Consider the following 12,694-nt stretch of genomic DNA (forward strand, 5'->3'; position numbering starts at 1 on the left):
AAGATTAGCAGCAAAGAAATTATGATTGGTGGCTGGGTCAAGTTAGGAGAGCAAGATCTTCCCTGGTACGTCTGCAGTCAGAAAGGGGCTTATTTCTTTAAGTAGCGCCAGAGTACAAAGTAATAAAGTGAGCTTGTTGGAAAGAACAAACAAAAAACCCAATGTTGTATGGTGCACAAAGACTTCTTTCAACATTTCTCATGTTAAAACATCAGGAGAAAAAGGTATTTCTGTCAATAAAAGTCTTACTTTGTGGATGTGTGCAGTAAACTTGAATAGGTAATATTTCAAGGTAGAAGTACTACGAGTAAATACTGCCTGCTCCAAACAACAACCCAAGTATCAAATCTTTGTGACACTCCATGTTTTATGTTATCCTGTGCAGTCTTGAAATTTAAATGTTGAGGAGACAGAAAGCAGTGATCAGCAAGAGATCAATATAACCATAGCCACAAACACAGTGGGCAGACTCCTACCAAAAGTAGCCTGGGCTTTTACACTGTTTATGAACTCCATTTATGCAGCATTGCCAATACACAATTTCTAAGCAATCATTTGAAGAAGTAACACTGAGTTAATGAAATTTAACTCTTTTGTACTTAAAGGAGTAACACACATGAAATGTCTTTCACAAGAACCGCGCAGTCACAAACCTACTGTTTCTCTTGCATGGCAGTGTACTACTGCACTTGCTAACCCTCGCAAATTTACTCTGTTTCCCTCTTCACTGTTGTCCCGCTTACTAGCTTACTGATTTACTTTCCATTCTATACCTCAGTGCCTCCTTTCTCTGTACAATTAACTACAGAAATTGTTAACTCTCTCATTTTGCCAAGCATATCCTATCTAATATAGCTAAAACCCCAAACATATGAAGTAAACAAAGGATATGTTACAGTAAAAGGTGTAGCAAAGAAATGGGCAAAATGGAAAGAGAAGCATTTCACTTAAACTGGGACAATACAGACTGCAGATTCAATTGTCTACAAAATTACCTTAATCAAATGCTAGAGATTTCATAGCATGACTAAATTACCAGTTCTCACTATACCCGTAAGGATGACATATGTAAGACATTTCAGTAACTGACAAAATATGCCACTTCTAAAATATTTATTAAGCATTTGCATAACATCTGATATGACTCTAATTTTGAATTTATTAAAAACACACACACAGAGTCATGTTATACATAAACCAGACATAACCACAACTGTAAGAAATAACAGCTTACTGTGGATTCCAATGGAAAAGCAGAAAGTTTCCCATAGCTTGTTTTCTTTTAGGCAAAGTAACCTAATTTTAGGTTTCCTTTTAGGAAAGTAACCTAATTCATCTAACCTAAAGAAACCACATCACCTTAGCTAAATAGAAGCAAACACAACTTCTGGCAATGTTGCCTTACCAATAAATATTTGCCATCTTCCACTCACTCCACTTCCCTCCTAAATTAGTCACCATCTGCTTTATCTCAACTGAGATGTCCGTATTTCACCTACTACAAAGATGAATGTTGGGTATAAACATAGTGCTTGGGAGGCAAGGCAATCTATGCTGCAGGGTATCAGGAAAAATGTCTCTACATGGTTACAATAATTTCCTTTTCACCACTTATTCAGAGTAAAGCGGCAAAAAAGTTCAGGTCATTTCCTGACTGGCACAGCAAGTTATAGCAAGATACACATTCTATTAATTTTTAATTGCATTGCTTGCAGACTGAAAGCCCAAAAGGGGAGCGTTTCTTTTTAAAGCATAAAAAAGGGCACTGAAACTGCTTACCTCACTCAGCTCTGCAGGGGAATCATTTCCATATTTCATAGCAACTCCAGAATTCATGATTATATTTCTCAGAGCTTGATGATTTCTGCAGATTTTAATGCTTCGAAGCTTTGTTCAACTGATTCAATACCTTCTTCTCCAAAATTTTTCTGTCTTACACATTTTGCTCTAGACAGCCATTTTTACTCCACATAGATAGTTTAAATTAATGATGCAAGATCTGAAAGAGCCAAACTGGTTTTGATTTCACAGACAATCCACTGCTGCAAGAGACTTGCTAATACTGTGAAGCGCTCAGAGAATGCAGGGAAGGAACTGCTTGCCAGGATCCCAGGGCTGTCTTAGTCCATCTGCAAGGCGTGCTTCATCTCTGCTGTCTGTTTTATGCTGCTCTTTTCCACAACTCTGTTTAAGAGCATCTCCCAATGCTTCTTAAAGTACTCAGAAAAATTTTATAAGCTTCAGGCAAGTTCACAGAGAAATTAAAAGGAGACTGCTGCTACAGTCTTCAGTGTTCAGGGAGGGAGAAGGGAAAAGAGAAGAAAACTCCCCTCCCTAGGACAAACCAATGCAGCACTTCACGTTAAAGTTTCCCCTGCCAGTGAGTCTGGAGTTTAAGTGGTTTATGATCAAACACAGCTGTCTTGCTGCTGGCTAAAGGGTGCATGGAAGGGGCGGTACTAAAAGGAGAGTGCAAGTGGGAGGGAGAGAGCGAAAGAGAGTTCATTTTGGAATTACAGGCATCTTTCCAGCTTTCTACATACTAATTACTATACACAAACCAGTAAAGCTAAGTAACAGGAAATACCACCTGGATAACAATAAATTGGATTCCTGTTTCCCTATTCCTATGTGCAATTAAATAAGGAAAGTTGGGGGGCTTTTGGGGGGTGGGTGTTGTAATGATTTCAAAGGTCACAGTAAGCCCAAAAGCACCATTAGAAAGCTGCAGATTTTACGTAACACGCTGATATTTTACAAGGACTTTGGGATGATGCTACTGGAAGAAGAGGAGAAAGAAGCATTTGCTTTCAACATTTAACTGAATCCTTAACAAACTTGATTTGTGGACATGCTGCAAGCATTGCAAGAGCTGACAACCTCCTTTCCCCTTCCCTTCTTTCCCTAACACACAGTGACAGCCTCACACATTTCATGATGCTGGATTATGATGTACTTTTGACATTAGAAGTAGGAAATAACATACTCTGCATCTGAAATTTACCTGATCATCTTAGTACAATGTAATTAAACTGCCAGATGAGTTCAGAAAAAAAAGTGAGAAAATGGAATAAATGCTATACAAGCTGTGGCATAATTCCTGCACCCTGGTAAGAACAATTACATGGAAAACAATGCTCTGCTCTCCAAGAGCAACATTTTGAAAATCACCTTATGGTATTTTTTTTTCTCCTCTGTTAATCACAGATTAACATCAGTATGGAGACATAGGGATAATTTATCCAAATGACAATACAGAACAAAGATAAACACATACATATATCACTCTATGATACTAAAAAGCAGCAGCACTTTCTGCGTCCCTGTCCTTCCTCCGTGCCCATCACCAGGAACTGCAACTCTCTGGCTGAGGGGGTAAGGAAAATGTCACAATCTCTTTACAAGGCTTTTTACTTTCATCCTCCAGGCATATTTTCTATCCTTTTCTTTCCCTTTTCTGTATTTTTCCTATTCTCCAGTTCTTTCTTGTTTCCCTTCCTCTTCCCATGCCCATCTTGCATTGCCTCTGTTCTTCATTATTTTCCTCCTTCAGTGCATCCTCTCTGTCTCACATTTACATTCAGTTCTGCCTCTACGTTTACTGCATATTCCTCCTTACTCATCTCATCTGCTTTGTTCCCGACATTTGTTCCCATTTATGGCCCCTCAAACACCGGTAGCGGGCTGCACTGCTCTCTGCTGGCGGATGGCTGCTGTCTCAGACACAGCACAAACCACACAGTGCCACGCTCCGTGGGCAAACCACACGCTCCCCCGCCAGTGGGTAGGAAAACATGACGATGTAGAGTCCTCCAGACCACAGACTGTAGTATGGAACAGCATAATCACAGCAGTTTTTCACACTGATGTCCTGTGCATTAAGATGTGTTTAACAGTGTTTTATACCCAGAAACAAAGATACTATATAATGACTTACCTTGTTTCTCATACATGAGAAAAAAACCTACTTCAGTTCAAAAATTCCTGCAGCTGACACAGTACATTATAAAATGTTTTCTCTTTCCCAAGTTATGCCTTCACAAGTGGGAGGATGACAGTTTTTGTATTTTGCATCACCACCCCTATCAACTTTCATATTTTCCTCTTATAGTCTGCTTAGAATCTGCTCTGATCTGATCTTTGTCCAATTCTGTCACATGTGCCAAAGGTTCACCTACACAGGGATGAGTCTCAGAATTGTTAAAGAATAAAGTTTACGGTTTTCTTTTTCTAAAGGGAAAGCCATATTAATTATGGCTTCAATGTACTGCATTTCCCATACTATATCCCTCTACTGCCAAATACTTCCCAGATGACTATAAACAGGCATTCAGAAATTAAAAGTTTTGATTTGCTCTTCTCACTCACCATTGTTCATTCCTGGCAGACTAGCCATCAGACAGACCAGAGCACATGGCACTACAGATGCATCCCAAGCATAATAGTGCAGGACACTTGAGGATCTGAACTAAATCCCCTCCATACTGTACCTATATGCTGCACAGGGTTTTTTCCTGCCTCTTTCCTACTCCATACAGTAACACGGTGGGAAGAGACAGAGATACTGATTGAAAAACAACAGCAGAATTCAGTTTCAGATGTGCACAAGAACTTGGGAGATACATGCAAATACTTTCAGAACAAAGTTTATTTAAAATTTAAAAATTAAATAAAACTCACATGCAAATTCATGAAACAGTTAAACCAAACTCTGATGAAAAATTATTTTACTTTAAGCCCAGCTGACTCCCACTGCAATCTCTGCATGCTTGCACTAAGTGGTACAGGATTACACATTTCTCAGTTGGAAAGCATCAACTGTTAGTTTGAACTAATCCATAAATACTGGCACTGCTTGTTTCAATGTCCTTATAAAGTCTGCAGGCATCTCTTCATTGTGGAGGGATACCTAAGACTAAATGTAATCATTCTTCTAAAATAGTTACTATTATATCACATTTTTTAAACACTCAGCAGCATCAAGAATATATTATGAATACCTGAAGACATAGAACTGGTTCCTCTGTGAAATGTCATATTATCTAGCATTCCTACAAATCCATTTACTAACTAAATAGAAACATTACATCACAACATCAAATTCCCAGATAGACCTGAGCAATTGTCTCCAGGCAGTTTCACCATCCTCAAATACACATAAGTAATCTTATACATTAGCAGGGTACTAAGAACTTTGTTGAAGCCAAAGTATATTTTCCTACCGGCTTGTGCCAAAGGCAGGCTTCAAAGAAAACAAAAAATCTCAAGTATACCAATTTTGCATTGCCTGGAAAAGAACAGAGCACCCTTTGATCCAGCGAGTCCCTCTCTGTTTCTGTCTGGAAGTTGACTGTTCATTCCTACTTTCCCTGACTCAGTTCCTCACCTAGGATAGTGATGCTCCCTTGCCCTCAACCTTGTGTCTGTCTTCTTTAGACTCTACCCTCTGGGAGGGAGGTGGGGTTGGGATGGGAATGGGAAGAGGAATCTCTTAACCTGCAGATGTACATTTCTCAGCCCAAGAAGACATGGTGTCAGTGGATGCCTCAGTTGTATGTGTACTCTATACAATGATACAAACAAGAAGGAGAAAACAAGAAGCTGGATGAACCTGTCACCAACACTTTCAGAAACAACATCCACCAAACACATTTGTTCCAGACAGAGGCACCAGCCTGTGCTTCCACTCAGTCTCAGTGCACTCTGTACCTCTAAAGCACTCATGATGCATACTGCTTGTAGGTAAGTGCACCTGCATGGACAGATTCTTCCAAAGATAATGTCAGAATTATTCAGTAACAACCATTAGTGTGGCCAGTTTGCTGATTGTTGATCTAATAATCTTATGGCCACTCTATTCCATTTGCTTACTGTCCTGGTTCAGCTAGGATAGGGTTTCCCTAGCAGTGGGGAGGGAGGTCTAGCTGGGTTATTCAATACCATGCTGACGTCAAGTCCAGGCGCCCAAGCGCAGGAACATCGTTATCCTTCTCTGCTGTATCCTTGTGGTATATCTCTGTATATCTCTTGTCCTGTTCATTGTTATTACTGTTTATTGTTACTGTTATTGCTATTGTTGTTTGGTTTATTAATTGTCACACTGTTGTATTCAATTTATCCTTATCTCAACCCCTGGGTTTGTATCTCACTCCCTGCCCCGTCCGGTCTGAGGGTGGGGGAGGGACAACGGCAGCATGGTCTTGGATCCCAGCAGGGCCTAAACTACCACACTTACTCTTAAACTATAGTAAAAGAATCATTAACATGTATCTGAGATTCACTGAGGAGTCTATCTTTTGATTTAATCTGAATAATCATTTAGTAAGATTTACTCTATCACCTGGTCTAAAAGGATTCTTCTGGGACAAGATACAACTCTCCTGCCCTTCTTTACTTTTGAAACTGACACAGAGTATTGAAAAAACTAGCACTGTAGTTATTTCACAATGTTTCTTCCTCATAATATGTTTCAGTAATTACAATACTCTATTTCTTAACAGTTATTAGAGCAGGTGTGACAAACACCACGCATGAATGCTCCTTCTTGACAGCTGCAGAGTGAAAACTACAGGGTAAAAGCAATTATCTGTTAAATACACTCTATCACATATTCTTCAGCATAGTGTGTACCACTTTCTGAGAAGCAGTTTCACTTTGTATACAACATGCACAAGGCCTTCTTGGTTGGTTCTGTTTAATTAGCTCTGTAATTGAAATGCAACTAATTGAAGTCCACTGAGCATTTAGTTCGTGGTTGCTTGTATCAGTATCATTTTTACAGTTAGAGGAGCACCCTGCACAGTCCCACACACAAATAAATTACACTTTCAAATATTGCAAATCTGCTATACACAATTTGAGTACAACATGGTTTTGTTCTCATTCTGGCACAAAATACACAGGTGTAGTACCAAAGTCTAAGTTTCTATGGACAAAATAGTAACACTCAGAAGGTTGGCGTGAAGGCTAAACTTGGAAGTGGAAATTCAATACAAGTAGTTGGATAATGTTTCCAGAAAATTCTTTATTCAATAGCACTAATGCACTATGATTTTAAAAGGGAGAGGCTGAAAGGGATGGTAGGTTCTTCTTGATGCAAACATTAATGCTAGTGAAGGTTATGCACCTAGGCTGAGAGAAAAAAATCTAACTCATTTGAAACCATTGCAAGTAACCTTATACTGGAGAATGAAGCACTCTCTCTGAAGAAAACACAAGCAAATTTCTCTTCTTCAATCACACCATCTTGATTAGTCTAAAACAGATAGCATGTCTAGAATAATGTAATTTCCAAATAGCACTTCAATCAGCTACTCTCACCTGTTCACCCTTTCTTAAATACTTAATCCACTTAAAAACTCATGTCCTTGAACTACCAACCTCCTCAGGAGTTCACATTTGATTCCTTTTTCTATCCTCCAGTATTTCACGCCATGAAGCGACTCACCAGCCTGTCAAACAGCCACTCTCATTTTCTGTCATTTCATCCAAAGTCATCACATTCATTTTGATTCTCTCTGACCCCACAGAGCCTTAGCATCAGGTCAGGACCGGAAAAAGACCAGAGAGTCAATGTGTGCCTGTTATTCATGTTAGAGACTTGTCTGGGAGGACAACAGGGAGAGATGCTAGCAGTTTCTATGCTCCTTTCATGCTGCAGTCACCTAATTATCATCACTGTTCATTTGCCTCTTGCTTAAAAACACAAACAGGGTCATTCTGTAAACTACGATTCATGCCATCACACTTCTGCTTAGCAGCATTTTCTCAGTTCAGTCAGGCATTCCACCCATTATTAACCACAAGGTAAATTCACTGATTTTACTTTCAGTCCTTACAATCAAGCCATTCTGATTTAACTTCTCTAGATACAGCCTGTGGTTTTGCATACTTATTGCTCTAAAAGATGACCATTCTTCATAAAATGCCTGTGGATTAATCCTGCCTTTAAGATACCTACTCTTCTACTCTATCAGAACTTGTATTCCCTCACATTCATCAGTTGTGAACTGTATCTCCAAAAATTCTCACTTGCGTAAGAAAGATTTGCCAGAACTCCTCTGCTAAGTCTCTTCTATTTTTCCCAATCCCCAATAGTGAGATTTCCTCATTTACATTCTTTCCTTACTCCTAAACTCTCTTGGGTTTCTATCTTGTCCTTCATACACTCTTACTTCCAGTTCACAGTCATGATCTCGTCTCTGCAAACATTCAGCGACTCTATTCATCAGCTGCCCACTTTTCTTTTACTCTTGGACTCTTCCAAGACATCTATGTGTGGTGACTCTGTAATTATTTTCCCTAATTATAAGATTCCTGTCCACTCTGGCTTCCATTACCACTGGCATAGTGAACACATAACTCCCTGACCTGGATCAGCGACCATGTAAGTGCCTACAATGATACAGAGGCCCCTGGTTTACATTGGAGATGTATTTGGATGCTTCACTCCCCACCTAGCCAAGCATCCCACTTCACCATCTGTGGTCAAGACTTCTTCTCAATGTTTAACAGATGAACTGATACATACTTTTTGGCTACGTGTATATATATATATATATATATATATATATATATATACACACACACACACACATATATTTGTGTATATGTAGTGTGTGTGACATTATATGTATACATACTTACACAAACAAGTATACACATATATACATGTGTATACACTTATCTGTATAAATGTACATATGTATGTATGTATATATAAGTATTTGAAAGTTTGGATTCACTAAAACATTCCATTTGAAACATTTTCAATCAGATGAATTCTAGCAAATGCAAGACAAGTGCCTGACAGATCCCTACTTGAAGCTCTATGAGACTTTTTGGCTGGCATGAACAACTTAAATAACAAGAGCATCAGCTTCACTAAGCACTTACAGGGTTTGGAGAGCTTTCATTTTTGGCAGAAATTATAACAAAAAAAATGCCATGTACCTTTTAAATCTCTCAAGTGACTTTTTTCTTATACATCATCTTACATTTAAGCTTATCATAATATTTCAAAACTGTCTTACCTCTGCCTCACTCACTTATATTTCAGTCTTCATATCTGTAATTTTAGTTTTACATTGAGAGGGACATTGAACAACCCTGCTTCAGCACAAATGGTATCTGACTTTGTTGGATGGTTTGGGTGGTTCTGCAGTCCAAGACCTGTTTATAATTTTCTTAAGACACTTCAGGTTCATGAAACATGATTACAAAGCTAAAATCTTCTCTACTTTCAGGCCTCATCTGCATACTCCCTTCATTAAGTTTAGAAATGACTTGCTAAATATTTCTAGTGTTTACTCACAGGTAAAGGTATATCAACCAACTAAACCAAATCAAAGAAACCAATTAATCTCTTAAAAAAAAAAAAAAAAAAAAAGTCTTTTTTTTTCTGTCCTCACAATTTAGAGTCCTGGCACAAGACATTTCATCATTATGAAGAAACACCTAGCACTCACATAGGTGCTACACAAAGTCTTTTCCCTCCTTTTCTATAATGTGTACCAGACAATCAATACTCATGTAAAAATTTTATTCCACCAACAATATGCACTTATAGTCTCTTTAAAAATTCATAGGGTAGAAATATTCAGTGTCTTTTTCTCCAGTCAATTACCTAAAATTCCAGCTTCAAGAAGGTAAAGTAATACAAAATTCAGTGCAGAAAATTAGAGATGGCTATTTAGCTTAAAGACACAAACCTCACTTGAGTACATCAGTGGGGTTCTTATTTCATAATGAACTCTTCACAGAACAGACTCTGCCCTTCCTGGAACTCAAAAGTTTACTTTGATTGCTTCCTACCATGATGAAAAGTTTACCACTGCAACATAGCTATTGTAATAATCTGTCTCCTAGATGAGAAGTAATAATGTGGTTTTCTAGCCCAAAATGAAGCAATCATGCTGAAAAAAGTCCTTCACAAAAAGTGGAAACAGTAAGCACAAGAGCACGTCTGTGCTAAAGTACTCACATCCCATTTTCTCTTGCACTGGCACCAAAACAGTTCACCAAAACAGCTGTGCTGATAACCATATATTCATTTAAGAAAACCCCAGAGTATAAAGAGAAGCAGGGTGTTTGAACAGTAACAGCATCCTGCAACTGCCTCAGGATATTGTCCCAGACCTAACAGTGACAGAGAAACAATTCCATGGAGCAGGAGCATCTTGATGAATTTAACCATGGTACTGACAGCCTTCTATGGAAACTCTGCCTTGTCTCGCTTGGTTGGCAGGATAATGGTTGGTTACCGCATTATAACTGAACGAAGCACTGAACTGCAAAAGAATTTTTCAACTCTGCACTGCAGTTAAGATTTTCACTTTATTATCAAAATTCCATGTAACCAAGAGTTTAGTATGTGTGCAGAATGGGAGGGAGAGTAAATCATCTCATCTTTTCTAATAAATGAGGATCCACAGAATCTCAGCATTGCCAACTGCAACTAGGTCAGGCCAACAGTTCACACTCAAACAACAGGCAGAAAAGTTGGTAAAACAGAAGACCCTGTGACAGGAGCTACATGGTAATCTTTCTGGCACACCAGAATCCAGGAGGTTAATGTTGCTTCAACAGACTAATCCCAGGCCTCAAGCTCAGTTTACTAGTGCCAACCGAAGTAATAATATTAAAATATATAGTGTCCTGTATAGCTGTGTTTGCCCAACATACCAGGTGAATTGTTCTTCATTTCATACAACCGGAAAAAAAAAGAAGTTTGAAAAAGTAAAAGGTCTGAACATTTGCACTGGAGTTATAGCTCCCTTAACTACAGCAAACAAAATGGGATGCATAAAGACACTTTCTAAGCAATGAGGGGAGGAAAGATACAGAGTCTTTCCAAGTAAGTTAAACTAGAAGTTTTGAAACTTCATCAGTAGGACTTCAAACATCTACTTAACACACACTTGGTAAGATTCCCTTTTCTACAGCAACTGATTGCCACACACCAGTTCCCATCATCCGATTACAACCACAGAACTGGGTCAGACTCCAACATTCTGTGCACATCACCTTCGTTACATGCTTGTAAGACATATTGTTGAACTGCCACAGAAAAGATCCAATTAGAAGCCTCAGTCAAAAAAGGTCTATTAAAAGGCTACCTGAACATTTGTGCCCTGTGCTGACACCAATCACATTTTGCTGTGATCATCTGCAGATGGAAATAGTAACAGAAATCAGGAAAAAAAACCCCAACCAACCCCCCCAAAAAACAAAACACCAAAAAAGGAACCTCCACATATATGCTACTGAAGGGAATTTTCAAGAAAGTTTATAATTTGCCTTTTGGTCAGCTCTATGCCTGTTATGATCCAGTAAGTTCAAAACACAGAGCAATGACCATTCATTAAAATAGATGAGTCCTGGCAGACCTAATCCATAATGTCCATTCTAAGTTAAAAGTGACAAATGAGTAACCAAGCATCAGTAGAGGGCTATGGAAGCCAGAACTGTATAAACACAATGCATAATTCTATTACATCTGATGCATGTTTCAGACAAACTACATTGCAATGCTGACCTGAAATCAGACAAACAGGAACCAGCTTCCCACATCCCTAAACATAAAAAAGTCTATCAGACAAAACCACCTTTATGCCTGCTTTCTGACAAGCAAGCCTCCTCAATCTATATTCTGATAATGAGTTCTTGCTTTAATGGAATTCTTAGATTCTACTTTTAGCCTGGCAGAATGGAAACGTTTCCTAGTTTGGAAGCAAAAGGCACAAAAGGCAAGGTTATCTTGGGCACAAATATTTTACAAAGAGTAGGCTCTACTGTCTGTACCACAAGAATCTTCTTCAACTTCAGGCTTTCCTAGTTAACAAGATTCTGCCTGGAGGAATCATTAGGCTACACTTTTACAGTAATAGCTTTTATTGGTATGAAAAAGAGATTGTAATACAAGTTGCATATAGGACATGGAAAACAAATGGCTGCAAGGGGAGGGGAAGAAAAGACCCAGTTCCCATCGTTTACTGTAATAGTATGCACTGGTTCCCAAAAGCAGAACAGACTCCCCAACAAAATCATTTGGGAAAAATCAATCTGTGCACAAGTAACTGAATTCTGACATAGCCTACAAAGTGGCTATAGCACTGCATAAATTCCTTGAAATATACAGAATCTGTTTCTTATTCACACTAGCCTCATGCAGAGTGACTAGAAAAGCATTACACTCTCCCAACCAAAAAAGATGTGCTTTGAGGGCATGGGATACCTGATCCTCTGGGGCCAAATTTCCTTGTCTATAAAGGGGAGGGATGGGGAAGGTAAAGGAGCAGCACTTCCCAAACCAAAGAACAAACAAGCTTGATTTAAAAACAGAGAAGATTTGGAGAGAGTGGGGAATGGAAAAAGGGGCAGACTTTGCCAGAAGAGGACATACCAGTATTATTGAGTTATAAAACCATAAAAACTGTAGAAATTAAATGAGAACTTTACAGTAGTTTCTTCTTAACAGGGACATCAAACAAAAGTAGCCTACAAATGAACCATGGGATCACCTTACACAGTACAGTTCTGTCTTCAGACTTCCTTGATACTTTCCCTTAAAAGATCATTTCCCAAACCAAATACCTGTCTGATTTCAATAAAATTCACATTTAGTTTACAGCTAATGGCTATAAACTATACAATAGAGAAAATGGTTCATATTTAGGATGGCTGTAAGAGTATA

General features: G+C 38.6%; 1 protein-coding gene across 2 annotated transcripts in view; it reads right to left on the reverse strand.

The window, feature by feature from the left end:
- The window catches only part of MCC (MCC, WNT signaling pathway regulator), a 207,653-nt gene that overhangs the window by 160,156 nt on the left and 34,803 nt on the right, over positions 1-12,694 (reverse strand). The window contains exon 1 of one of the 2 annotated variants that reach the window (XM_026865352.1): positions 1,780-2,401. The exons of the other annotated variant lie outside the window; for it this stretch is intronic. Coding sequence (XP_026721153.1) covers positions 1,780-1,836 — 57 coding nt within the window. The 5' untranslated portion in view covers positions 1,837-2,401. Of the gene's footprint in view, positions 1-1,779; positions 2,402-12,694 lie in introns of those variants that run through there. 2 annotated transcript variants of the gene reach the window in all.

This window comes from Athene cunicularia, assembly GCF_003259725.1.
Source record: "Athene cunicularia isolate RWA chromosome Z unlocalized genomic scaffold, athCun1 chrZ_part1, whole genome shotgun sequence".
Taxonomy (NCBI): domain Eukaryota; kingdom Metazoa; phylum Chordata; class Aves; order Strigiformes; family Strigidae; genus Athene; species Athene cunicularia.